The 19,443-nt window shown below is 45.0% G+C and overlaps 1 protein-coding gene across 9 annotated transcripts in view; it reads left to right on the top strand.

Moving 5' to 3' along the window:
* The window catches only part of LOC145361675 (trinucleotide repeat-containing gene 6B protein-like), a 166,920-nt gene that overhangs the window by 116,563 nt on the left and 30,914 nt on the right, over positions 1-19,443 (top strand). For all 9 annotated transcript variants that reach the window (XM_080217575.1, XM_080217570.1, XM_080217577.1 and 6 more), the window contains 3 exons: positions 4,897-5,235; positions 6,657-9,050; positions 15,299-15,489. In XM_080217575.1, the coding sequence (XP_080073701.1) occupies positions 4,897-5,235; positions 6,657-9,050; positions 15,299-15,489 (2,924 nt within the window). The remainder of the gene's footprint in view (positions 1-4,896; positions 5,236-6,656; positions 9,051-15,298; positions 15,490-19,443) is intronic.

A 19,443-nucleotide genomic window follows, 5' to 3' on the forward strand; every position in this document is an offset into this window, starting at 1 on the left:
TCAGGAGATTGTTGCCAGATCTTTGGCTTGCCACATCACCATCAGAGGGAGCCATCGCAGCACCTTTTTATATCTGAAGCTAGCAGGGAAATGGCTGACTGCCTAGCTGCAGCCTTAGCTAGAATAATGTTCTAAGTTATAAATGTAATTTTAAAAATGACAAAACTTGTCCTTAGCAGAATTTTTCTAATACAATCACAAAACTCAGATTTTAAAAAGAATACAGCTAAGCACTATGAAATAGGCAACAGCAACAAAAAAGGCATGGTTTAAACTGATCGAATATTAAGCTAAAAAATAAACCAAAAAAATCAGGAAAACAACAAAAGCATAAACTTTAAATGTTAGTGAATGAATGAGATATTTTTATCATGATGGGGTGGGGTGGTTGGAGTTGAGTTTATGGTAGTAAGTCAGTGTGTGCAGTAAAATTATTTTAAAAAATCGCTTGAGCTCCACCAAAACCCAGGTGAGACCCTGAAAATAAGTCTTTTGGGCTTTGATGCTTCAGGACCCCAAGTGGTGAGTAATACTTGGCAGGAATGCGCTGCTGCTAAAAGACAATGCAAGGTTCCTTTCAAAAGAGGAGGGTTTTGTAAGACCAAATATAGAATCGTACAGCCTCTACAGAACAGAAAGAGGCCATTTGGCCCATCGAGTTTGCACCGACCACAATCCCACCCAGGCCCTATCCCTATAACCCCATGCATTTATCCTAACTAATTCCCCTGATACTAAGGGGCAATTTAGTATGGCCAATCCACCCTAATCTACACATCTTTGGACTATGGGAGGAAACAGGAGCACCTGGAGAAATCCCACGCAGACATGGAGCACACGCAAACATCTTTCGTCTTTCTTGAAGGCACTCTTGGTTGGAATGTATCAGACTTTTAGCATGCGAGTTGTGCATCATTCTACGTGTGTGACAGATGCTAGCTCTATTGGTCTGCTTGATTTTCCACACACGTATTTTTAATTTGCACATTCACTGAAAGGGCATTGGACAAAGATCAGGATCACTGAGGAAAGAAACAGTGCTGGCCTCAAGTCTTAATGATTTCATCCACCCTTTCCCTGTGGAGGCCATCTTGTGTCTGAGACTCCTAGCCTAATGAGCTCTGGAGGGTCTCCTGGAACTTGAGTGCTTGCCTTTGGATATTGGAGAGGCATTTCCTAGATTTCATCCTGACTTTGCTGCAATTTTTCTTCTTGCTGCTCCTGAGGTAGTAGGTAAGAAGTTGGTGAACAATATGCAAGGTTGCATTGTTATTTGGGTTGGGCCTGAGGGTCTTTTCTCAGTCTTCACATAAATAACCCTGAAATAACTCCCTTTTTTTTTTAGAGCTGTGACCCACAGGTTATACCAGTTGGGTGTCAAGCAAGATGTACGTTTTGAGTCCCATAAAACCATACACAAACATTTGTAAGGTGCCCAGGAAATCTAAGGCAAACTGTAAATGGTTTATAAGATTTTAAATAAAAGATCGCTGTTTGCAATGCTGGCCATCCTGTTGAATGCCCAACTCCCAGTGGACCAGCGTCCTGCATCAGTGAACCAAGCACAGCAGCACAGTGTTACATTAACACTTTGAGACTGTTCCAAGTTTAGTCTGCCCTCATTATAACAAACCCTGTCGTTGCAAGTCGTTCTCTTGGCCTTAGCTGAAAATCCGTCATAGTCAGCAGAGAACAGCTTGGATCTCAAGATGATAAACTACCAAGTTCTTAATGGATAAGCTTGACTGTGCTGTGGCTTGCAGTGAGAATTGTTATCAACCCCCAATACCGCAGTGACTTATCCCTGTATAAGTAAGTATAATATGTCACCTGGATCCAAATGAAAAACTATGGATAATAGAATTCTGAAATACAAACAGAAATCCACAGTACATCTGTCAGTGTCTAAAACACCAACACCAGCAGGGCTGGTAAACCGCCCCTAGCTGGGGACCGTTAGCTGGCATTTGTTCTGTGGGACTCTGCATCATTTTGACCCGTGCATCTTTCCCCTAGGAGTTTGCAGGCTTGGGGTGTACTTCTGTTTTAATTGTAATTCCAAATACTTTACAAAAGTGTACCCATTAAAACAGGATTCTCCAAGCTTCTCCTTCTGTGCCTCCAAGTTACCCACCGTGAAGCTTGCAGTCTTTATATAAGCAGCTATATATGTCTGCTCCTACTTTCCTCTCCCCAATTCAAGCTGGATCAATTCTTCTATGCTCTCCCAATATCACTAGTCTCATCTCCCCTGATCCGTGCTACCCTACCTCCATTTGGCTTTGGACTAACTAAATGTGCATATCCCTTGGGAAAGACGGAACATCTGCAGTAAGGCAGAGGCTGGGGCATTGGACAAAGAGAAATTGCATAACTCCTCGAGGTTGGTTCAGAATGGTGTTAATTAAAGGCTTAGGAGCAGATCACTGGAGAATTACTGGTAATGAGGGAGAAAATTGAGAAAGCTTCCATAGATTAAAAGGAAAGTAGTAATTGCTGGAAATGTGAGATTGAAACAAAATCTGCTGTATGTCACGTCAATCAGAATTGTGTTTTTCTCTGAGATGCTGACAGATGTGTGACTCCTAGCCTCTTGGGTATTTTCAGGATTCTGTGTCCATTCAACTCCTTTGCAGTGTCAGGATCAGTAACCTCTCTGAGTTGGCCTTCTGGTGATAGCGGCATTTCAGATTTAAACCCATATTCTGAAATTGCGGGGGCGAAAGATCAATCAATCGTGCGGTAGTTGGCCCTTTATAAGTGAATGCTATTGACAGCAAGGTTTGCACTTTTAGTCTCAGATTAATGATCCTATCTTTCATCTTCTCGCTGCTAACACAAATTGTTTGCCCAAATGGCTGACTTTAACATCTTATTAAGCATCATTTAGCAGAATGAAACCATTGGAACCCACCCCCCCTTCCTCTCTGTGTCAACTCTCTAAACTGTCATATTATTGTAAGTATTTTGCACCGTTGTTTTCCTAAATGAGTTATGCGCGCATTAAAACATGTCATCTACATCAGGGGCTGCAGTGAGTAATTTTCAAAGCAGAAACAGCATTAAAGAAACCTTGCAAGAGCCAAGAACCGTGAATGCTGGAAATCTGAACTAACAGCAAACGTCGGAAGTGCTCAGCAGATCGAGCGAGCTGGTGGATGTGTTTCACTGGTTTGTCTGCTCTTACGGTTTAGTGTAAAAGCAAAATGCTGTGGATCTGAAATAAAAGCAGAAAGAACTGGCAAAGCTCAGCTGGTCTGGCAGCACTTGTGGAGAGAGAGAAACAGATTTAACATTTCAAACTCTGAAAGGCATGCTGGTTAGATGCATTGACCCAAACGGGTGCCGGACTGTGGCAACTAGGGGAATTTCACTAACTTCATTGCAGTGTTAATGTAAGCCTTACTTGTGACTAATAAATATAACTTTAAACTTTATTGGTTTGAATTTCAAAAAAGGGTCACTCTGGGCTTGAAACATTAACTGTTTTTTCTCCCTCAGATGCTGCCAGACCAGTTGAGTTATTCCAGCAGCACTTTGCCTTCATCTAATAAGATTTTCTTGGCTGGACCGATAGCCATAAGATATTGGAACAGAATTAGGCCATTCAACCTTTCGAGTCTGTTCCGCCACTCAGTCGTGGCTGATATGATTCTCATCCCCATTCTCCTGCCTTCTCCCTGTAACCCTTGGCCCCCTTATTGATCAAGAACATATCTATCTCTGTCTTAAAGACACTCAATGACCCATTGTCCACAGCACCTATGGCAGTGAGTTCCACAGATTCACCACCCTTTGGCTGAAGAAATCCTCCTCATCTCAGTTTTAAAGGAGTGTCCCTGCACTCCTGAGGTTGTGCCTTCGAGTTCTAGTCTCTGCCACTAGTGGAAACATCCTCTTCACGATCACTCTATTTCAGCCTCAGTATGATAAAGTTCCATTTCGCCTCTGCATGCACAGCTTCGAGCAGTGTGTCAATCTTAAAATGGCAGCCCTGCAAAATTAGTGAAGACTGATTGAAGATTAGCATGGTGACTGAGAAGCCTCCTGCTCTTTCAGTACTGCCGTTTTACACCTGAACATGGAGATGGGACCTTGGAGTAATGTCACAAGTGAAAGGCAGTGCAGGCCTCATTCAAAGTTAATTTATTAGTCACAAGCAAGGCTTACAGTAACACAGCAATGAAGTTACTGTGAAATTCCCCTAGTTGCCACAGTTTGGCGCCTGTTTGGGTCAATGCACCTAACCACACGTTTTTCAGACTGGGAGGAAACCGGAGCACCTGGAGGAAACCCGGGTAGATACGGGGAGTACGTGCCAATAGTGACCCAAACTAGGAATCGAACCCTGGTCCTTGGCACTGTGAAGCAGCAATGCTAACCACTGTGTTACCCAAATGAAGTGTCCGACTAGCTCAAGTCCTGAAGTGAGGTTTGAAGTCTCAACTTTTCTGAAGCAAAAATGTAACCAGCAGAGCCAAGTTGACACACCAGATGAAAGCAAAATACTGTGGATTATAGATGTACTCAGCAGGTCAGGCAGCATCTGTGGAGAGAAATGGTTAATATTTCAGTTTGACCTTTCGTCAGAACTGGAAGAGGTAGACATGACAGTAAGTACAGGCGTGGAATTCTGTTTTTATGATACGGTAGTTTTCTTTAATGTCTGTGGATCCACCTCTTATCAGCATATACAAAGTGAATCCTTGTTGAAAACTTCAACTAGACAAGCCAGCTGGGTAATGTTTTATATTTTTTCATACTTGATAAATCACAAAAGGACTTTTTCTCCCTTTTTCCCAACACTGGAGAATTTAAATAAATGTTCCTTCTATATTTCGATGTATCTTGAGTTTCTTTCCTATTCACTAATTGTCCTGCATCTTATTTTTCCAGTGCCCGAAGCGACGAAGCCAAGCCTAAGCCAGCCTCCAACTGCCACCCCAGTTGGCAGCGTTCCAACACCAGCCGGCAACGGTGGTAACAATGCCAAAAGGGCGGTGGCCACCAACGGCCAGCCACAGAACGCCGCCCGCTATCTGCCCCGTGAGGTGCCTCCTCGATTTCGCCAGCACGAGCACAAAGTGTTACTAAAACGTGGTCAGCCCCCTCCGCCTTCCTGTGGGCTTCTTGGAGGTGGGGTGGGGCCTCCTGGGTTGCCAGGATCAAACCCTGGCACTGCACAACCATTGACGCAACCCAACTGTCCGCTGCAGCACGGCAGTACACCAGTGGGTAAGTAGACTTCCCTTTCTGGAGAAATTAGCAACCAAAGCAGCCACCGGTGGAGAATATTAGTTTTGGATTTCTTTTTAGGGTTCCATTACTCACTCTCCATTTGCAAAATGACCACAGCGCTGATAAAGTTGTATAAAGACCCTGTAGGAAGCCTCCTTGTTCAAATTCAGCCATCAGCTGAAACTTTTAGGTGGGATTCTGACTTGGAAATGTTCAGTCATAATCCCCGGATGGTAGCTTTGCACCATTGGCTCCTCAGCCAGGGACATACGCCAAATATCCGAGTCTGCAGTTTCCCTCGTGCTGAGCAGGATTAATATTGCAACAACACTTCGTAATCATCAGTAGGGTAAAACTAACCTGATTCGCAACTGTCTAAACCCAGCTCACGTTCTCAGTTAGTGGGTGAGCTATCCAATGCTTGGTGAATTCTGCTTCACAATGATAGGAAGAGCTGATATTTTCCTGGTTTTCATGAGATAGGGGTGGGAAAAGAAGTACAGTACTTGCAGACCAACTCCATTACCAATACACATGCTCAATTTCCCAATCTGATGGGATTGTGATTTACACAGCAGCATTTGGAAATCAGTAACTTCATCACAGCCTGAAGGATAAAATGTGGTATGAAGAAAATGTTATTCCTGCAGATCTGAAGCTAGATCTGTACAGAGGAGAAAACCCCCAAAGCCCAGGCCATGCTTGGCCATCTTACAGCAGAGGTTATGAAAACAATATATTGGCCTTCCAGGCTTTCTCTCTTGAAGGTGTGGGGATTCTCATTGGTGTGCCATTGCACGGACACTTGCTGCGCTTGAGTATTTCAAATAAATAAGTATTCTTTCTTGTGCTTTGTATGAACACTGTGAGGCCATTTGACCTAGAAGTTATTGCAAGCGAGCCTGACCCTAATCTCAGCCAGCACACATTCTCCAGTAAAGGCTGTTCTCCAGTATGCTGGAGAAGAATTAAAACTGGAAAACAGGAAGAGTTTCCTTCCTTCCATTGGACATGAAGATGAGTTGCTGTCCTGAATGAGTGCAGCTAACATGGTGTCGGTGGGGGGGGGACCCAACTCGTGGCTATGTGGCCTATATAGCTTGAGGTACTGTCTGGATAGTTCAGTGTTGCCTTGCCTCATTCACCCAATATGAGAATTGGATTTTTTTAAAATTGATTTTCTTTTGAAAGGCTGAAAGATTAATCTTTGGTACTTTTGTTTTGAAGTCATTTTGCATCCGTAGGAAATTGTTTATTTTATCTGTCCTTTTTTTGATTACTGAAGATGAAATGTTAGATATTGTTAGTGTTGATGAGAACATTAAGTTTGAAAATCCTACCCAAAATATAAATTAATTTGACTTTAAGCCCCCAGAAACTGAGCTGCTTGTTATTTATGTTTTGCTTTTTTTTAATAGACGCAAATCCTGGGGGTGCTGGTTCAAATTATGCAAATTCTGCTTGGGGTTCTGGATCATCCAGCACTGACCTCAACCACGGCTGGGATAAGTTAATCGTAGACGGGTCTGATATGGAGGCTTGGCCTTGCATCACAGGCAGAGACTCTGAGTCGGCTTCGGAACACGTAGACAACGAAGGTGCCTCAAACCTTGGCTCCGAGAAGAGCCTGCCACCAGGAAGTGGCGCTGCCAGGAGCTGCAAAGGAGCTGCAAGCCAGTTTGCTGCTGGGAGCGGAAAGAATGAATGTAAATTGGGGGCCTGGAACATGGGCCTCGTGCCTAAACCCAGTCACGCATCTTCCATCTCTTCGGAGAGCAAAGACGGACTTAACAATTGGAAAAACTTGAGCAGCCCTGATGGAGCTGGCCTTGGGTTGACCTTGAACCCAAATATCAACCCATCGGCCTGGCCAGTGTTGGGCCAGGAGGGCAATTCTGGAAAAGGGACTTTGGAGACAGATGTTTCGAGCTCCAGTGCACAGCTTAGTGCAGTAGGTCAAAGCCCTAGGGATCAGGACGGTACTTCTGCAAGCGCCTGGGCAAAACAGTCAAAAACGGAAAATGCGGGTGTTACATGGAATGCTTCTGTTGGAGAACAGCCTCAAGCTCTTAACACTGATGGACCAAATAATGGCGACACTAACTCTTTGAATGCAAGCTCACAGAGCACCGGGAACCCTTTGCAAAACAAGGGGGTGTCAGATACGACAGGGAATGGGACCTGGAACATGCCCTTGGGAATGGGTTTGGGAAACCCCTTGGTATTGAATCAATCCGTGAGCACTGAGGCCTCATCCGAAGGCAGTATTAGAGGAACTATGGAGGGCCGGGGAACTGGGGGAGCTTGGAGTACAGTTTGGGGGTCTTCTGGAACTGATTCAATTTCTGGACAAAATGGTACAGGAGCTGATGGCAATAATGGACGCAATGGTGATGATTCAGCAAAAACTGGCTCTGGTATGAAGCAGTTATTGGTGAATAGATCAAGAACTGAATCATGGGACAATAATGGTGGATCGTGGGACTCTGAGGCACAAGACCCCATTAAAGCAAAAAACTGGGGGAAAGGGAACAGAACAACAGCGGGTAGTGTCCAGGGTTTGTGGGGTCAACAGCCAGGGACTGATAATCGCTCAGAAGGGGAATGGGGTGGCCCACCTAATGAACAGAATTGTGGCACAGGCGGATGGGACAATCACAGGGTAAATCCCCTCCCAGAAAACCAAGGAGAGAACTCCCAAAATTCCAACTGGGCAAAAGCCTCTAGTTCCACTGGGAGTGATTCTGGTAGTCGAAGCAACAACAAAAGGGGAGGCTCTGAAAACCACCCAGGAGGACGACGCTTAAACAAGGCTGAGCCTCTTGATCAAGAGGAAGTATTGCAATCTGTAATAAGCAGGGCTGATCTGGACCCGAGAGTGTTGTCAAACACTGGGTGGGGCCAAACACAAATAAAGCAGAACACAGTGTGGGATGTTCAGGAGTCGCCCAGGAATGAGAGGCGCACTGACAGAGGAACGGAAGGGTGGGAGAGCACCACTACTCAGAGCACTAACTCAGGGGGCTGGGGCGAAGGGTCCAGTCAAAGCAGTCACTGCACCTCTGGGTGGGGAGATGCTCCACAGTCTTCAAACATGGAGTCTAAGAGTCCAAGTGGGTGGGTGGACCCAAAGAGCAGTCAAGGTTGGGGAAGTGGGACACCAGAAGAGAAGGCACCATCATGGAATGATGGACCTAGAATCAAAGAACCCGGTTGGGCTGCTAGACAGCAACCAACTCAAGGTTGGTCTGCCAATAATGGTTGGGGTGACGGAAGTGGGCAACCAGCTGAACAACCAAAAGCGGGTGGCTGGGACAGTTCGAACTCCAGGTGGGGCGATAGTGGCCGTAGTGATGTAGGATCCTGGGGAGGTGGCAGTAATTCTAATTCAAACCAGAGAGGTGGGTGGGAGGACCCCACAAGACACCAGGGATGGGGTGAGCCATCAAAAACAGCCACTCCCAATTGGAATAAACAACAAGATGTCTCTGGTTCTTGGGGCACTGCGCCTGCTGGTAGCCGGCAATCGGGACCTGGTTGGGGCTCAACGCCTGTGCCACCTACACCCATCCCAGTCGTGCCAAAGGAGGAAGAACCTACTGGATGGGAAGAACCTTCACCGCAGTCTATCTCCCGAAAGATGGAGATAGATGATGGCACCTCAGCCTGGGGAGATCCCAACAGCTACAACTATAAGAATGTGAATCTGTGGGACAAAAACTCCCAAAGCGAGAGTTCGGGAAGTGGGCCAATGCCACGGGAGCCAAATACATCTAACGTGGTTACAGGACGAGGTTCCACATCAAGTTCTGGTAAGATATCTGGTGTTGTGTACACTTTTTTTTAAATACATGAATGTAAAAACACAATGTGGGAGTTTTGGTTTCTGAAAAATTGAGGCATCTTCTGATTTTGAGATATTGTATTATTCTAACAGCCATGTTGCTGAAGTTTTTTGTCTTGTACTCAATCAGGGCATTTTGCAATACGGAATGTAAAGGGAACTACAATTTATACTTCAAAGAGAATGCTCATTGGTGATGCTGATTGTTAGAGGTGTTGCCGTGGAGGAAGAATCCTTTAACCCTGGCAACAGCTCTACCAATCAGAGTCCGCCGCCAACCACCCAACAGTCTCTTCTCGTGTTGTTCCCTTTGCATTTGGAATTCTTATAAATTGTTCTGATGAGTGTAAGACAAAAAACTTTGGCAACACGTATCTTTTTTCAGCAACACTCAAATTCTGTACTACCAGAAGACTATTGGCTCTTTTTCTATCCACTTCAGCAGCTGCTGCCTAAAATGATTTTTCAGCTTTCTGTGGAGGTCATCGCAACTGGTTAACTGCTCCCTTTGTAACTGTCGCGCATATCTTGCGATGAGGAGGCAGCTCTCCTAACCTCCTGACAATCAGGCTTTGTTAATTTTGCGTTTGTGTCCTGTCTAGTGCCCTGTTTGGAAAAACAGCGAGGTTAAACCATTGCCACTGTCTGAATGATGCACTTTTTTTCTGTCTCTACCCCCCCAACTCCTTCTGTCGCTTTAAACAGAGCTCCTGTCCTGCAAGAGGAGTTGGCTGCAGGTGCAGACAGATGGCAGGAAGTCCGAGCTGCAGTGTGCACACACACAGAGACTTCTTTGTGTTCTACAGGCTGTATTCCCTTTATTAGGAAAGGAATCTCTGGATTTTTTTATGGAGGTTGCAGTCCTGCTTTGAACCTTAAATCAAAGAGCCTGTATTTCATGAAAACTTTGATTTAAGTTTGCATTAAACTAGAGTCATCTGACGGTTTCCTTGGGGGTTTTAGTAAAACATTAAAATAACCTTGATCTCTTCACTGGTTTACGGAAGATTTTTTTAAATAATCTTTATTAACGTGGTTTGCTTTCTCAGTAGCGGCCACCCGATGTCCCCTGCTGCAGTGCCCATAGAGCTTCAAGCATGCAAAGCCCTTGAATTTAGCTATCTTAGTTACATGGAAAGATCTTATCTTTTATTTAACTTGTTGTTTGCAATTATTTCTTTGACTGTGTTAAGATTGCAAGGCTAAATTTGTCTGGTGCGTTGTATTGGAGCATGATTTTATGGAGATACGCAGATTGGCTTTCCTGAATAACAGCATTCGAGTTGTATGATAGCAAGCAAAACCCAGTGAAAAGGGGCAGAGTTGCATTTAAATCTCTCTCATGCATAATCTTCCCATTGCGTGCTCTCTAATTTATTCCCTTCCCCTCTCTATGGCAACGATTTCTGGATATGGTTCCATGGACACTTGCCACCCTCTTCCACAAGTGCCTGTTCCTCAACTATAAATCTAGATTTGTCAATTGGCTGTCACAATAAAAGCACTGACGCTCGCACACTTTATCAGCGGGTTTCACCAAGCTGATAAATAACTCTCATTCCCCAGCCTAGGACTGATTATAGCTTTCTTACCAATATTCTGATTGAGATCAAACAGTGCAACACCAAACTAACCTGGGGCTTCTGCTGGCTGGGCAAAGAAAAGCTCAGTTGAAATAAAAACAAAGGCAAACCCCCAGGGGAAGGCGTGTTCTCATGGCAATAGAATAGGCCGTTCCAGATATGAGTGTGAGAGATTGCAAGGGGAGCCCGTGTAGGTTTAGTAGGGCTTAGTGTAAGTAGTCCTTTCTCTGAGGGACACGCCAGTGAGTGCTGCAGCTGAACAGGGAAAGACTCTCACCACTGAAACTTACCCTTTTGGAGGGCATGGCACTGTGTGTGTCTAAGAGATTTTGGAGTTGTCTTTTCAGAACAGTGACTCTCTACTGCCCCAAAATGGGAGCAAGTCCATTGTTACTGGTATGGGGAATGGGCCACTCAATCCTTAACATGACCGGGACCCCGCCGCACACACAGTCATACAAGTCCTCCTGGCCTGTGGAATGAATGGAGTGTCTGTGTTTACATCCCTCCATAGAGGTTCACAGTGGTTAGCATCAAGATCCTGGGTTCGATTTCTGGCTTGGGTCACTGTTGGTGCAGAGTCTGCATGTTCTCCCCCATGCCTACATGGGTTTCCTCTGGGTGCTCCGGCTTCCTCCCGCAGTCGAAAGACGTGCTGGTTAGGGTGCAGTGGCCGTGCTAAATTCTCCCTCAGTGTGCCCGAACAGGTGTCGGACTGTGGCGACCGTGGGAATTTCACAGCAACTTCATTGCGTGTTAATGTAAGTTTACTTGCGAGACTAAATAAATAAACACTGAGAGCGTGGTCCTTTCACAATAGGACTAACCCCTGAATTAGCAGTAGCAGGCATTGATTTCCTCCCTGGAAATGATTTAGCTGGTCACGAGATGTTAGTCAGTCAAAGAAAAGAGGCCAATGTCAACAAGCAGAAATCTTCTGGAGAAGAGAAAGCTGGGGAAGATAGAGAGCCCACAAAAGGCCCATAAACATTGAGTGAGGGCTGCTTGAACGTAGCAAGGCTGAAGCCAGGCCAGGAAAGTTAAGAGGTCCCAGAGGGGCCAGTAGAATTTAGAATAGACAAAAAAAATCCCCTAATTAAAAGGGACCAGAGAAGTTGTAGAGCAGAGAAAGACAGTGGGGGAGGTGCCTCACATGGTCAGAGAGCCTGAAGTGGGGCAATTATTAAACCAGGAAAGGAAAAAATTTAAAGAATTATCTGAAGTGTGATTAGCAGGAAATTTCTTTCTGGTGTTAAGTAAGGACAAAAGGAGCTCCCAAAACAATGAGCAGTAAGCAAGATATGTTTCCCTGGTCGAAAAGCCACAAGGGAGAGTGACTGGAGGGCATTGGTGTTACAGACGGATGTTGAACAAGTTTCACCAGCCAAAGATCCCAGCCAGGAAGCCATTGATTGGTTTGGCCAGTAGCTTTGTGACGAAATTAGATGGGGACCAGAAAAGTTCCCAAATTGGTGTAATGAGAGTGAAGGTGTGTGGCCTCACTTGGTTGAAAAGCCTCCAGGAGATGCAACAAAACCTGGCCATCCTTCCAACTGACCAGAAATGGATTCCAGCTGGATTGAATCCCACATCCATCCACCTTCATGCAGAATTGTAAGGCAACTGACAGGGTTGTTGCTCATTGTATTTAAAATGATCTGTAACAACCCCACGTGCTACAGGACTATAGCTCTACCTGGTATAGGTACAGGAAAGGCCTCTTCCAGAAGGCACTCCTATTATTTAGACTTAAAAGACTGGCTCAAGTTCTGGAGCAAACTGCCCACTTGTTACCATGCCAACTTGAAGCACCTTGTAGTAGAAGCTGGATTAGCCCAGTTGCGCTGACATCTGAGTGGGACATTGGACTGGAGTCCCCTGAAGAGACCAAAGTCCCTTGAAAACACCCAGCCTGTTGACAGTCAGCCTAGTCACTGTCCCTGGGTTTGAACAGCTGAATGGATAAGCTATCAGTGTGGTAGGGAGGAACTCAGCTGGACAGGAGTCATTCAGTTTCATGATCAAAAGAAGTAGTGCACTGAGTATTTCCCTGCAGACAACCCAAAGCAACTGGGGTGCCCTGAGTGTTGACCACAGTGGTTAGCATTGCTGCCTCACAGCAACAAGGGACCCAGGTTCGAGTCCCAGCTTGACCATCACTCACCCCAGAGTGCTAACCACTCAGTAATACCCCCAGAACCTTTAGAGGACATTTAATCGAGAACTAAACGAGCAGACTTCTGAAACTACTGGCTTCACTTATCACTGATGCCCAAACAGAGGAAATTCAGAACTCTAGCCCCAAATATGCTTACCTGTTAGGACAGATTTGAATCTTCCCAAGTCACCTCAACCTTCTACATCCCAGGACGGGACAATGTCCTTGCTGATGCACTAATCCAAATTTAAACCCAAAAGGAAAATGCTGCAGGGAGCTGCCATTGACCTGTTAGCTGTGTGTCTGATATGCCAGTATGAACAAACAAATGAATGCAGACTACTCTGCTTCCCATTCTTCCTTCATAAGAAATGAAATAGAATTAATTTTTTTCACTGATGCTCTGAAGACTGTGTGAGGGCCAAGAACTCATCCTGTGTAATTTCTTTGAGAAAATATAGATAGATATCTACATGGCTATTTCTAAAACTGGGCAAAGAACGTTTGAAATGACTAAAAACGTGTCTGTGACCCTCGAACAAAAGGAGCACCTGGCAGCATCAAAGAAACTTGCATCGAGTTACCTCTGAAGAGGCACTAACGGCCGATTTATGGGCTGCAGAGACCAAGTTCAAAGAGCTATAAAATGCCATTTGCGTTTCATAACCCAGGTTGGCTGCTAGTCTGATCGGACAAAGGGTCCTGCAACTTTGCTTTGAAGTCTTGATGGTTGAGATATTTAACCATCTCAGTGATCAAACGAGGAGTACGACCCCCTCTGAGTGAGGTGGAAGTCCTGTGATTCTACTGTGTGAAACCAATAATATTGCTTTGTGGACTGGCCAGTCTGCTGTTTACCAATCCTTCAAGCAGCCTCACAGGAAAAAGAGCTCTCTGGCCAGATTTGAATACCTGGCTTCATCACGACTATTTCTACTGGGACTTCTGTACTCCTCATCTACAAGACTGGTTCATCTCTATATGCCAACTCACTGTTTGAAGTCAGCACCACCAGAAAAGTGAATTAACCAGCATGGTTTGCAGCCTGCTAACCTCCATGAAGGCATACTTCAATTCTGATCGCTGGGAAAGTGTGTAAATAAATTAATCCTTGGAGGTCATCTTACCTCTAGTTTGCTTTATTCATAGAAAAATGGATCTGACCAAAATTGAGGCTTTGGGAAATACGCCATCACTTGTGCAGGGGGCAAGTGAAGCCACACACCTTTCTATTTACAGGTGAATGGTGAGAGGAGAAATTAGTGCCTTTACATTAACACTCCCTGCCCGCCTCCTGTCTGTAACTATGTAGAACTTTCTCTCCTACTTGACTGATTTTTACTAAAGGTTTGTTAGTTCCTCACTGCTATGAGAACATTTCTTTTCTCCAACTTTTTCTTTTCCTCCTCCACATGTGTTTTTGACATCACCTGGCTCAGCCCAGAGCAGTGATCAAACCCGAGACCTCCTTATTCTGCAGTTTTTTATTGAGGTCATGATCTAAGGGTGAGGGGGGAGAGGTATAATTTGGAAGTGAGAGGAAGGTTCTTTACGCAGAGAGTCGTGGGGGTATGGAACGCGCTACCGAGTAGGGTGGTGGAGGTAGGAACGTTGGACTCGTTTAAGGTTCAGTTAGATAGACACATGAGTGAAACGAGGATGGAGGGTTATGGTAGGGGCTATTAAATAAGGTTAGAACCTCGGGAGACACCGGAAAAGCAGGCTTGTAAGATTAACGTTTTTGTCTTTTTATTCCGCAGGTGGAGGTCCACCTCGTGTCAAACGAGGGGCATGCACACGGTGGGTCGTGCGTGGGCTGCTCTTGGAAGTTCCGGGAGTGGCCTAGCACTTCGTGTTGGTGTGTGTGCTTGATCCTGGACCGGTAGACGGGCGCCGCAACAGCTCAGTGACTAGCACTGCTAGCTGTGCAGATACATGGATTTGGGCCTGTGTCTGTGGGAGTTTGCGCATTCTCCCTGTGGTTGCGTGGGTTTCCTCCCACACCCCAAAGATGTGCTCTTAGGCTGATTGGTTTTACCAAATTGACACTATTCTCCCCTGAATCTGGCTAAGTTAGGGGTTCCATTCGTAGATATGCAGGGTAGAATAGGTGTAGGGTGATGCAGCGGCGCGGGCTCGTTGGGCCGAAGGGCCTGTTTCCCGTGCTGGGTTGTTCTTTGTTCTTTGTTGTTCTTTGTTGTTCTTTGTTATTCTTATGTGGGACGTAGGCAGTGCTGGCTAGGCCAGTATTTTTACTGCCCATCCCTAATTACCTTCAGGAGGTGGTGACGAACTGCAACCTGTTGCTGTCCGTGTGCTGTAGATACAGCCACAGTGCTTTTTGGGAAGGAATGTCATCTTCACGGATAATTAAATGCCCAGGGGGCTACATTTCTATAGTGGATTTTGGGAGTTTGCTTTAATTTATAACAACTTTTGGACAATAACATATTAAAAATATCTTTTTCCTTTCAGGTTCAAAATCTATGCAGGATGGGTGGGGTGGTGGTGGTGGTGACCGAGCTGCTGTGGCAAGTACACGCCCTCCAAGCTGGGAGGAAGAAGATGATAGTTCAATTGGCTTGTGGAACAGTGCTGGAACTCAGGAGAGTAACTCACCCTACAACTCATCTAACTGGGCCTCCGGTGGGAAGAAAATTCACAAGGTAAGCATGGAAAATTCTTCATGATGGTGAAGAATTCACATTTCTCCCGCCTCTTTCTTGCTCAGGTGCTGAGCTGTTGTGTATTTCCAGAATGCCTATTTGAATTTGTGTTCCCAGTTCTTTCCCTTTAATATCTACAGCTAGAAAACCTTTCTGGTACAGTCTCTTTTGGGGAAGGCGGGTCGCTGGGAGAGATCATGAAAAATTAAATTTTTGGGGGGAGTAAAATAGTGGCATACTTTTGCTGTTTCCTAGACAGCTCACAATGTTGCCTGAGAATAGAAGTATGACTACGTGATGGAATCAGTGCTGAGTAATAAGAACACTTTTGCAGAAGGCGGATGTTCGAATTGAATACAAGAAATTAGTCATGCTTCCTGTTGTGGAATTCTAGTAATGGTCACTTGTTTCTATTTCATGTTTGTACTGTGTTTGAAGGTATTTTGTTTACGTTTGTTCCACTGTTTCATAAAACTTGTAAATGTGAATTATGCCATAATGAATGTTTTCATTACGGGATATAAGCTGCAGTGCTAACAGAAGCCTGCTTTCCTGGAGATAACACACAAAAGGCTGCTTAATGAGATAAGAGCCCATGGTGTTTGGGGGGGGGTGGGGGATCATATATGAGCATGGATAAAGGATTGGCTAATTAACAGAAGGCAGAGAGTTGGGCGAAGAAGAGGCACTTTCAGGATGGCAACCTGTAACTAGTGGAGTGCCATAGGAATCAGTGCTACAATTATTTACAATATATATTAATGAATTGGACCAGCAATGTGAATGTCCTATTGCCAAGTTTATGGATGACACAAAAATGGGTGGGAAGGCAAGTGGTGACGATTGCAGAGTCTACACAGGGATATAGACAGGCTAAAGGGCAGAAAACTTGGCAGATGGGGATATAATGCAGGAAAATGTGAAGTACTTTTGCAGGAAGAATGAAGGAGCTGAATATTATTTAAATGGAGAAAGCTGCAGCGCAGAGGGAGCCAGGGGTCCTTGTGCATAAATCACAAAAAATTAGCATGCAAGATCAGGTAATAGGGAAGGCAAGTGGAATGTTGGCCTTTATTTCAAAGGGAATGGAGTGTTAAAATAATTAAGTCTTGCTGAAACAATTCAAGGCACTAGTTAGACTGCACCTGGAATACTGTGAACTGTTTTGGTATCGGAGGCAAGGTTCATCTTCCTCCAGCTTGGAGGGCGTGTACTTGCCACAGCAGATTGATCATCACCACCCCACCCATCCTGCATAGATTTTGAAGATTTTTTAGCATGTTATTGTCCAAAAGAAGAGAGCGTTCACTAGGTCAATCCCAGGTATGGAGGGATTTTCTTATGAAACCAGGTTTAATGAGTTGGATTGTACTCATTGGAGTTTAAAAGACTGAAAGGTGACCTTTTTGAGACAGATGGCATTCTCAGGAGGTTTGACAGAGTAGCTGCTGTTTCCCCTTGTGGGAGAGTCTAGGACCAGAGGGCATAATCTCAAAGTGAGGGAGTCACCTGTTGAAGACAGAGATGAGGAGGAATTTCTACCGAGGGTGGTGAATGTGTGGAATTCTGTCCCTCAGAGAGCTGTAGAGGCTGGGTTGTTAAGCATGTTCAGGGTTGAGACAGAGATTTTTAATCAAGGGTTATGGGGATATGGCAGGAAAGTGGTGTTGAGGATTATCACATCAGATCAGTCATGGTCTCATTGAGTCTGCTCTGCCATTCAATCAGCTGAAAGGCCTATTTCTGCTCCTGTATCTTATGGACTATCAGTGATCATTGCATATTTTTATGGTAATGTAACGTGACTTTTAAAATGCACTGCGAATATACAAGATCTCATTTAGACAGTCTTTTCCCTCTTGGTACGCCAGTGGCTCAGATTTACTTTCTAAAAAAGACACCAAGGTTAGTTCACTTCAGAAGCACTGGTACAATGCACGCTATTAATTCACATCATGATTTATCCAGATTTTGTTCCAGTTTGAACTGGTAAGGAAACTGAGGGATTGCAGTAGCTGGCATCATATCCTTTCACCCCTGGGACATGAAGCTGTGCTAGTGCAATCCAAATAATGAACTTGATAGTTCCTTCTCTGCTGGCAATGAAAGTGCTTTTGTTGGATTTTCTTTGAGGCACTTCTATGCGAGAGTTAGTATTGGGTTGTGTGCACAACGTGGCATATCATTTACATTAATTGATAATAAATTGATCATCTGCCTTGATTTGGAAGGGATCACTGCAGTGGAGAACGTCACACTGCTGCAGTGAACAGAAGAAATAGGATCGTAATTAAGCCAAGGCAACCCCTCCTGCCTGAGCTGCTGTTGACTGATCATTACTGATTCTCTTGCATTTCTACCCTATCCTTTGATTCCCTCAGTGCTCAATAATCTCTGTCTTGAATTTACTCAATGAATTACAGCTCTCCACGGTAAGGAATTCCAAAAAGCTTCACAAACCTCTGAAGAAATTCCTCCTCATGTCAGTCACAAGCAGCTGACATCTTATCCTTAGATAGTGATCGCTAGCTCTGGACTTTCGAAGCAGGGGAAACAACCTCTGTGTCCACACTGCCATCCTCTCTTAGCTTTTTACACTTGCCAGTTAATCACCCCCCCCCCCCCCCCCCCCCCCCAACCATTCTTCTCAACATCAATCATGCACTATTGGGATCGAGTAGGAGGGGTTGCCACTCCATATCTTGCTGGTGCCACCAGCTCCTGATGTTGATGCTTCTTTTACCTCCCTGAGGTATTTAAATTAGGCTTTGTTAACAATATTTGATGTTTAGCGCTGCTCCTTAGAGCCAGTTTGGTGGAAGCCATTTCAGGTTTACCCTTCCCCTGCTATTGGGCATTAGGATCTAGTGATGTTAAGTGGTGTGGGAAGCATTCCCCTCACTGAGGAATATATATGCATGCTCAGGACAGCATAGCAAGAGTTCTAAAGTATATATGATGATAAAACGCAGAGCAGCAAAGAAACAGGCCCTTCGGCCCACCAGGTTTGTGCCAACACCTGATGTCTTTCTAAACTAAAAACTATCTCATGCCTATTCATGTGTCTGTCAAGATGCCTTTTAAACATTGCGATTGTAACTGCTTCTACCACCTCCTCTGGCACTCATGGTGTACAGCTATCACCTTTGGTTATATTTACTGGTGCCAGTACAGGGAAACATTTTTTCCCTATCTATTCATGGGATGTAGGCATCGTTGGCTGGGCTTGCATTTATTGCCTATTCGTATTTGTCCTTGAACTGAATGGATTTCAGAGGGCGTTTTACGAGTCAACTGCATTGCTGTGGCTCTGAACTCATGTAGACCAGACCAGACCATGTAAGGTGGCAGATTTCCTTCCCTGAAGGGGATTAGTGAACCTGATGAGCAACATGGTGACACAGGCCAGTGACCTGGGTTCTATTCCAGCCTTGGGTCGCTGTTTGTGCAGAGTCTGCACATTCTCCCCATGTCTGTGTGGGTTTCCTCGGGGTACTCTCCATGTGCTGGTTAGGCAGCTAAGCCATGCTAAATTGCTTCTTAGTGTCAGGGGAACTAGCAGGGTAAATATGTGGGGTTACGGGGATAGGTGGGGTTGTTATCAGTGCAGGTGAGATGGGCCGAATGGCCGCCTCCTGCACTGTAGGGATTCTTTATGATGTGATGGATGTGTGACCAGTAAACTGGAAAGCTGCCTAGTGTGTAGGTGTAGGAGGAAGAGGTGTAGGTGTGAAAAAAGCAGCAAGTGTGCTGCTCAGCATCCTGCCATGGATCACCATTGGCATGTCTCTTCTCAACCTGCATGTTTTTCACCCACTCATCTATGCTTGCTTTCTGTTATTTGGCAACTTGTCACTATTGAAGCTAAGATGCAAATTTTTGCAAGTTTTTTATTTTGTTGTTTTGTTTGGTGTACTTGAATCCCACAGCCTAGATGTCGCTTTGACGCACCCA

Source organism: Carcharhinus amblyrhynchos, chromosome 35 (assembly GCF_965287045.1).
Source record: "Carcharhinus amblyrhynchos chromosome 35, sCarAmb.v2.hapA, whole genome shotgun sequence".
Classification (NCBI taxonomy): Eukaryota; Metazoa; Chordata; class Chondrichthyes; order Carcharhiniformes; family Carcharhinidae; genus Carcharhinus; species Carcharhinus amblyrhynchos.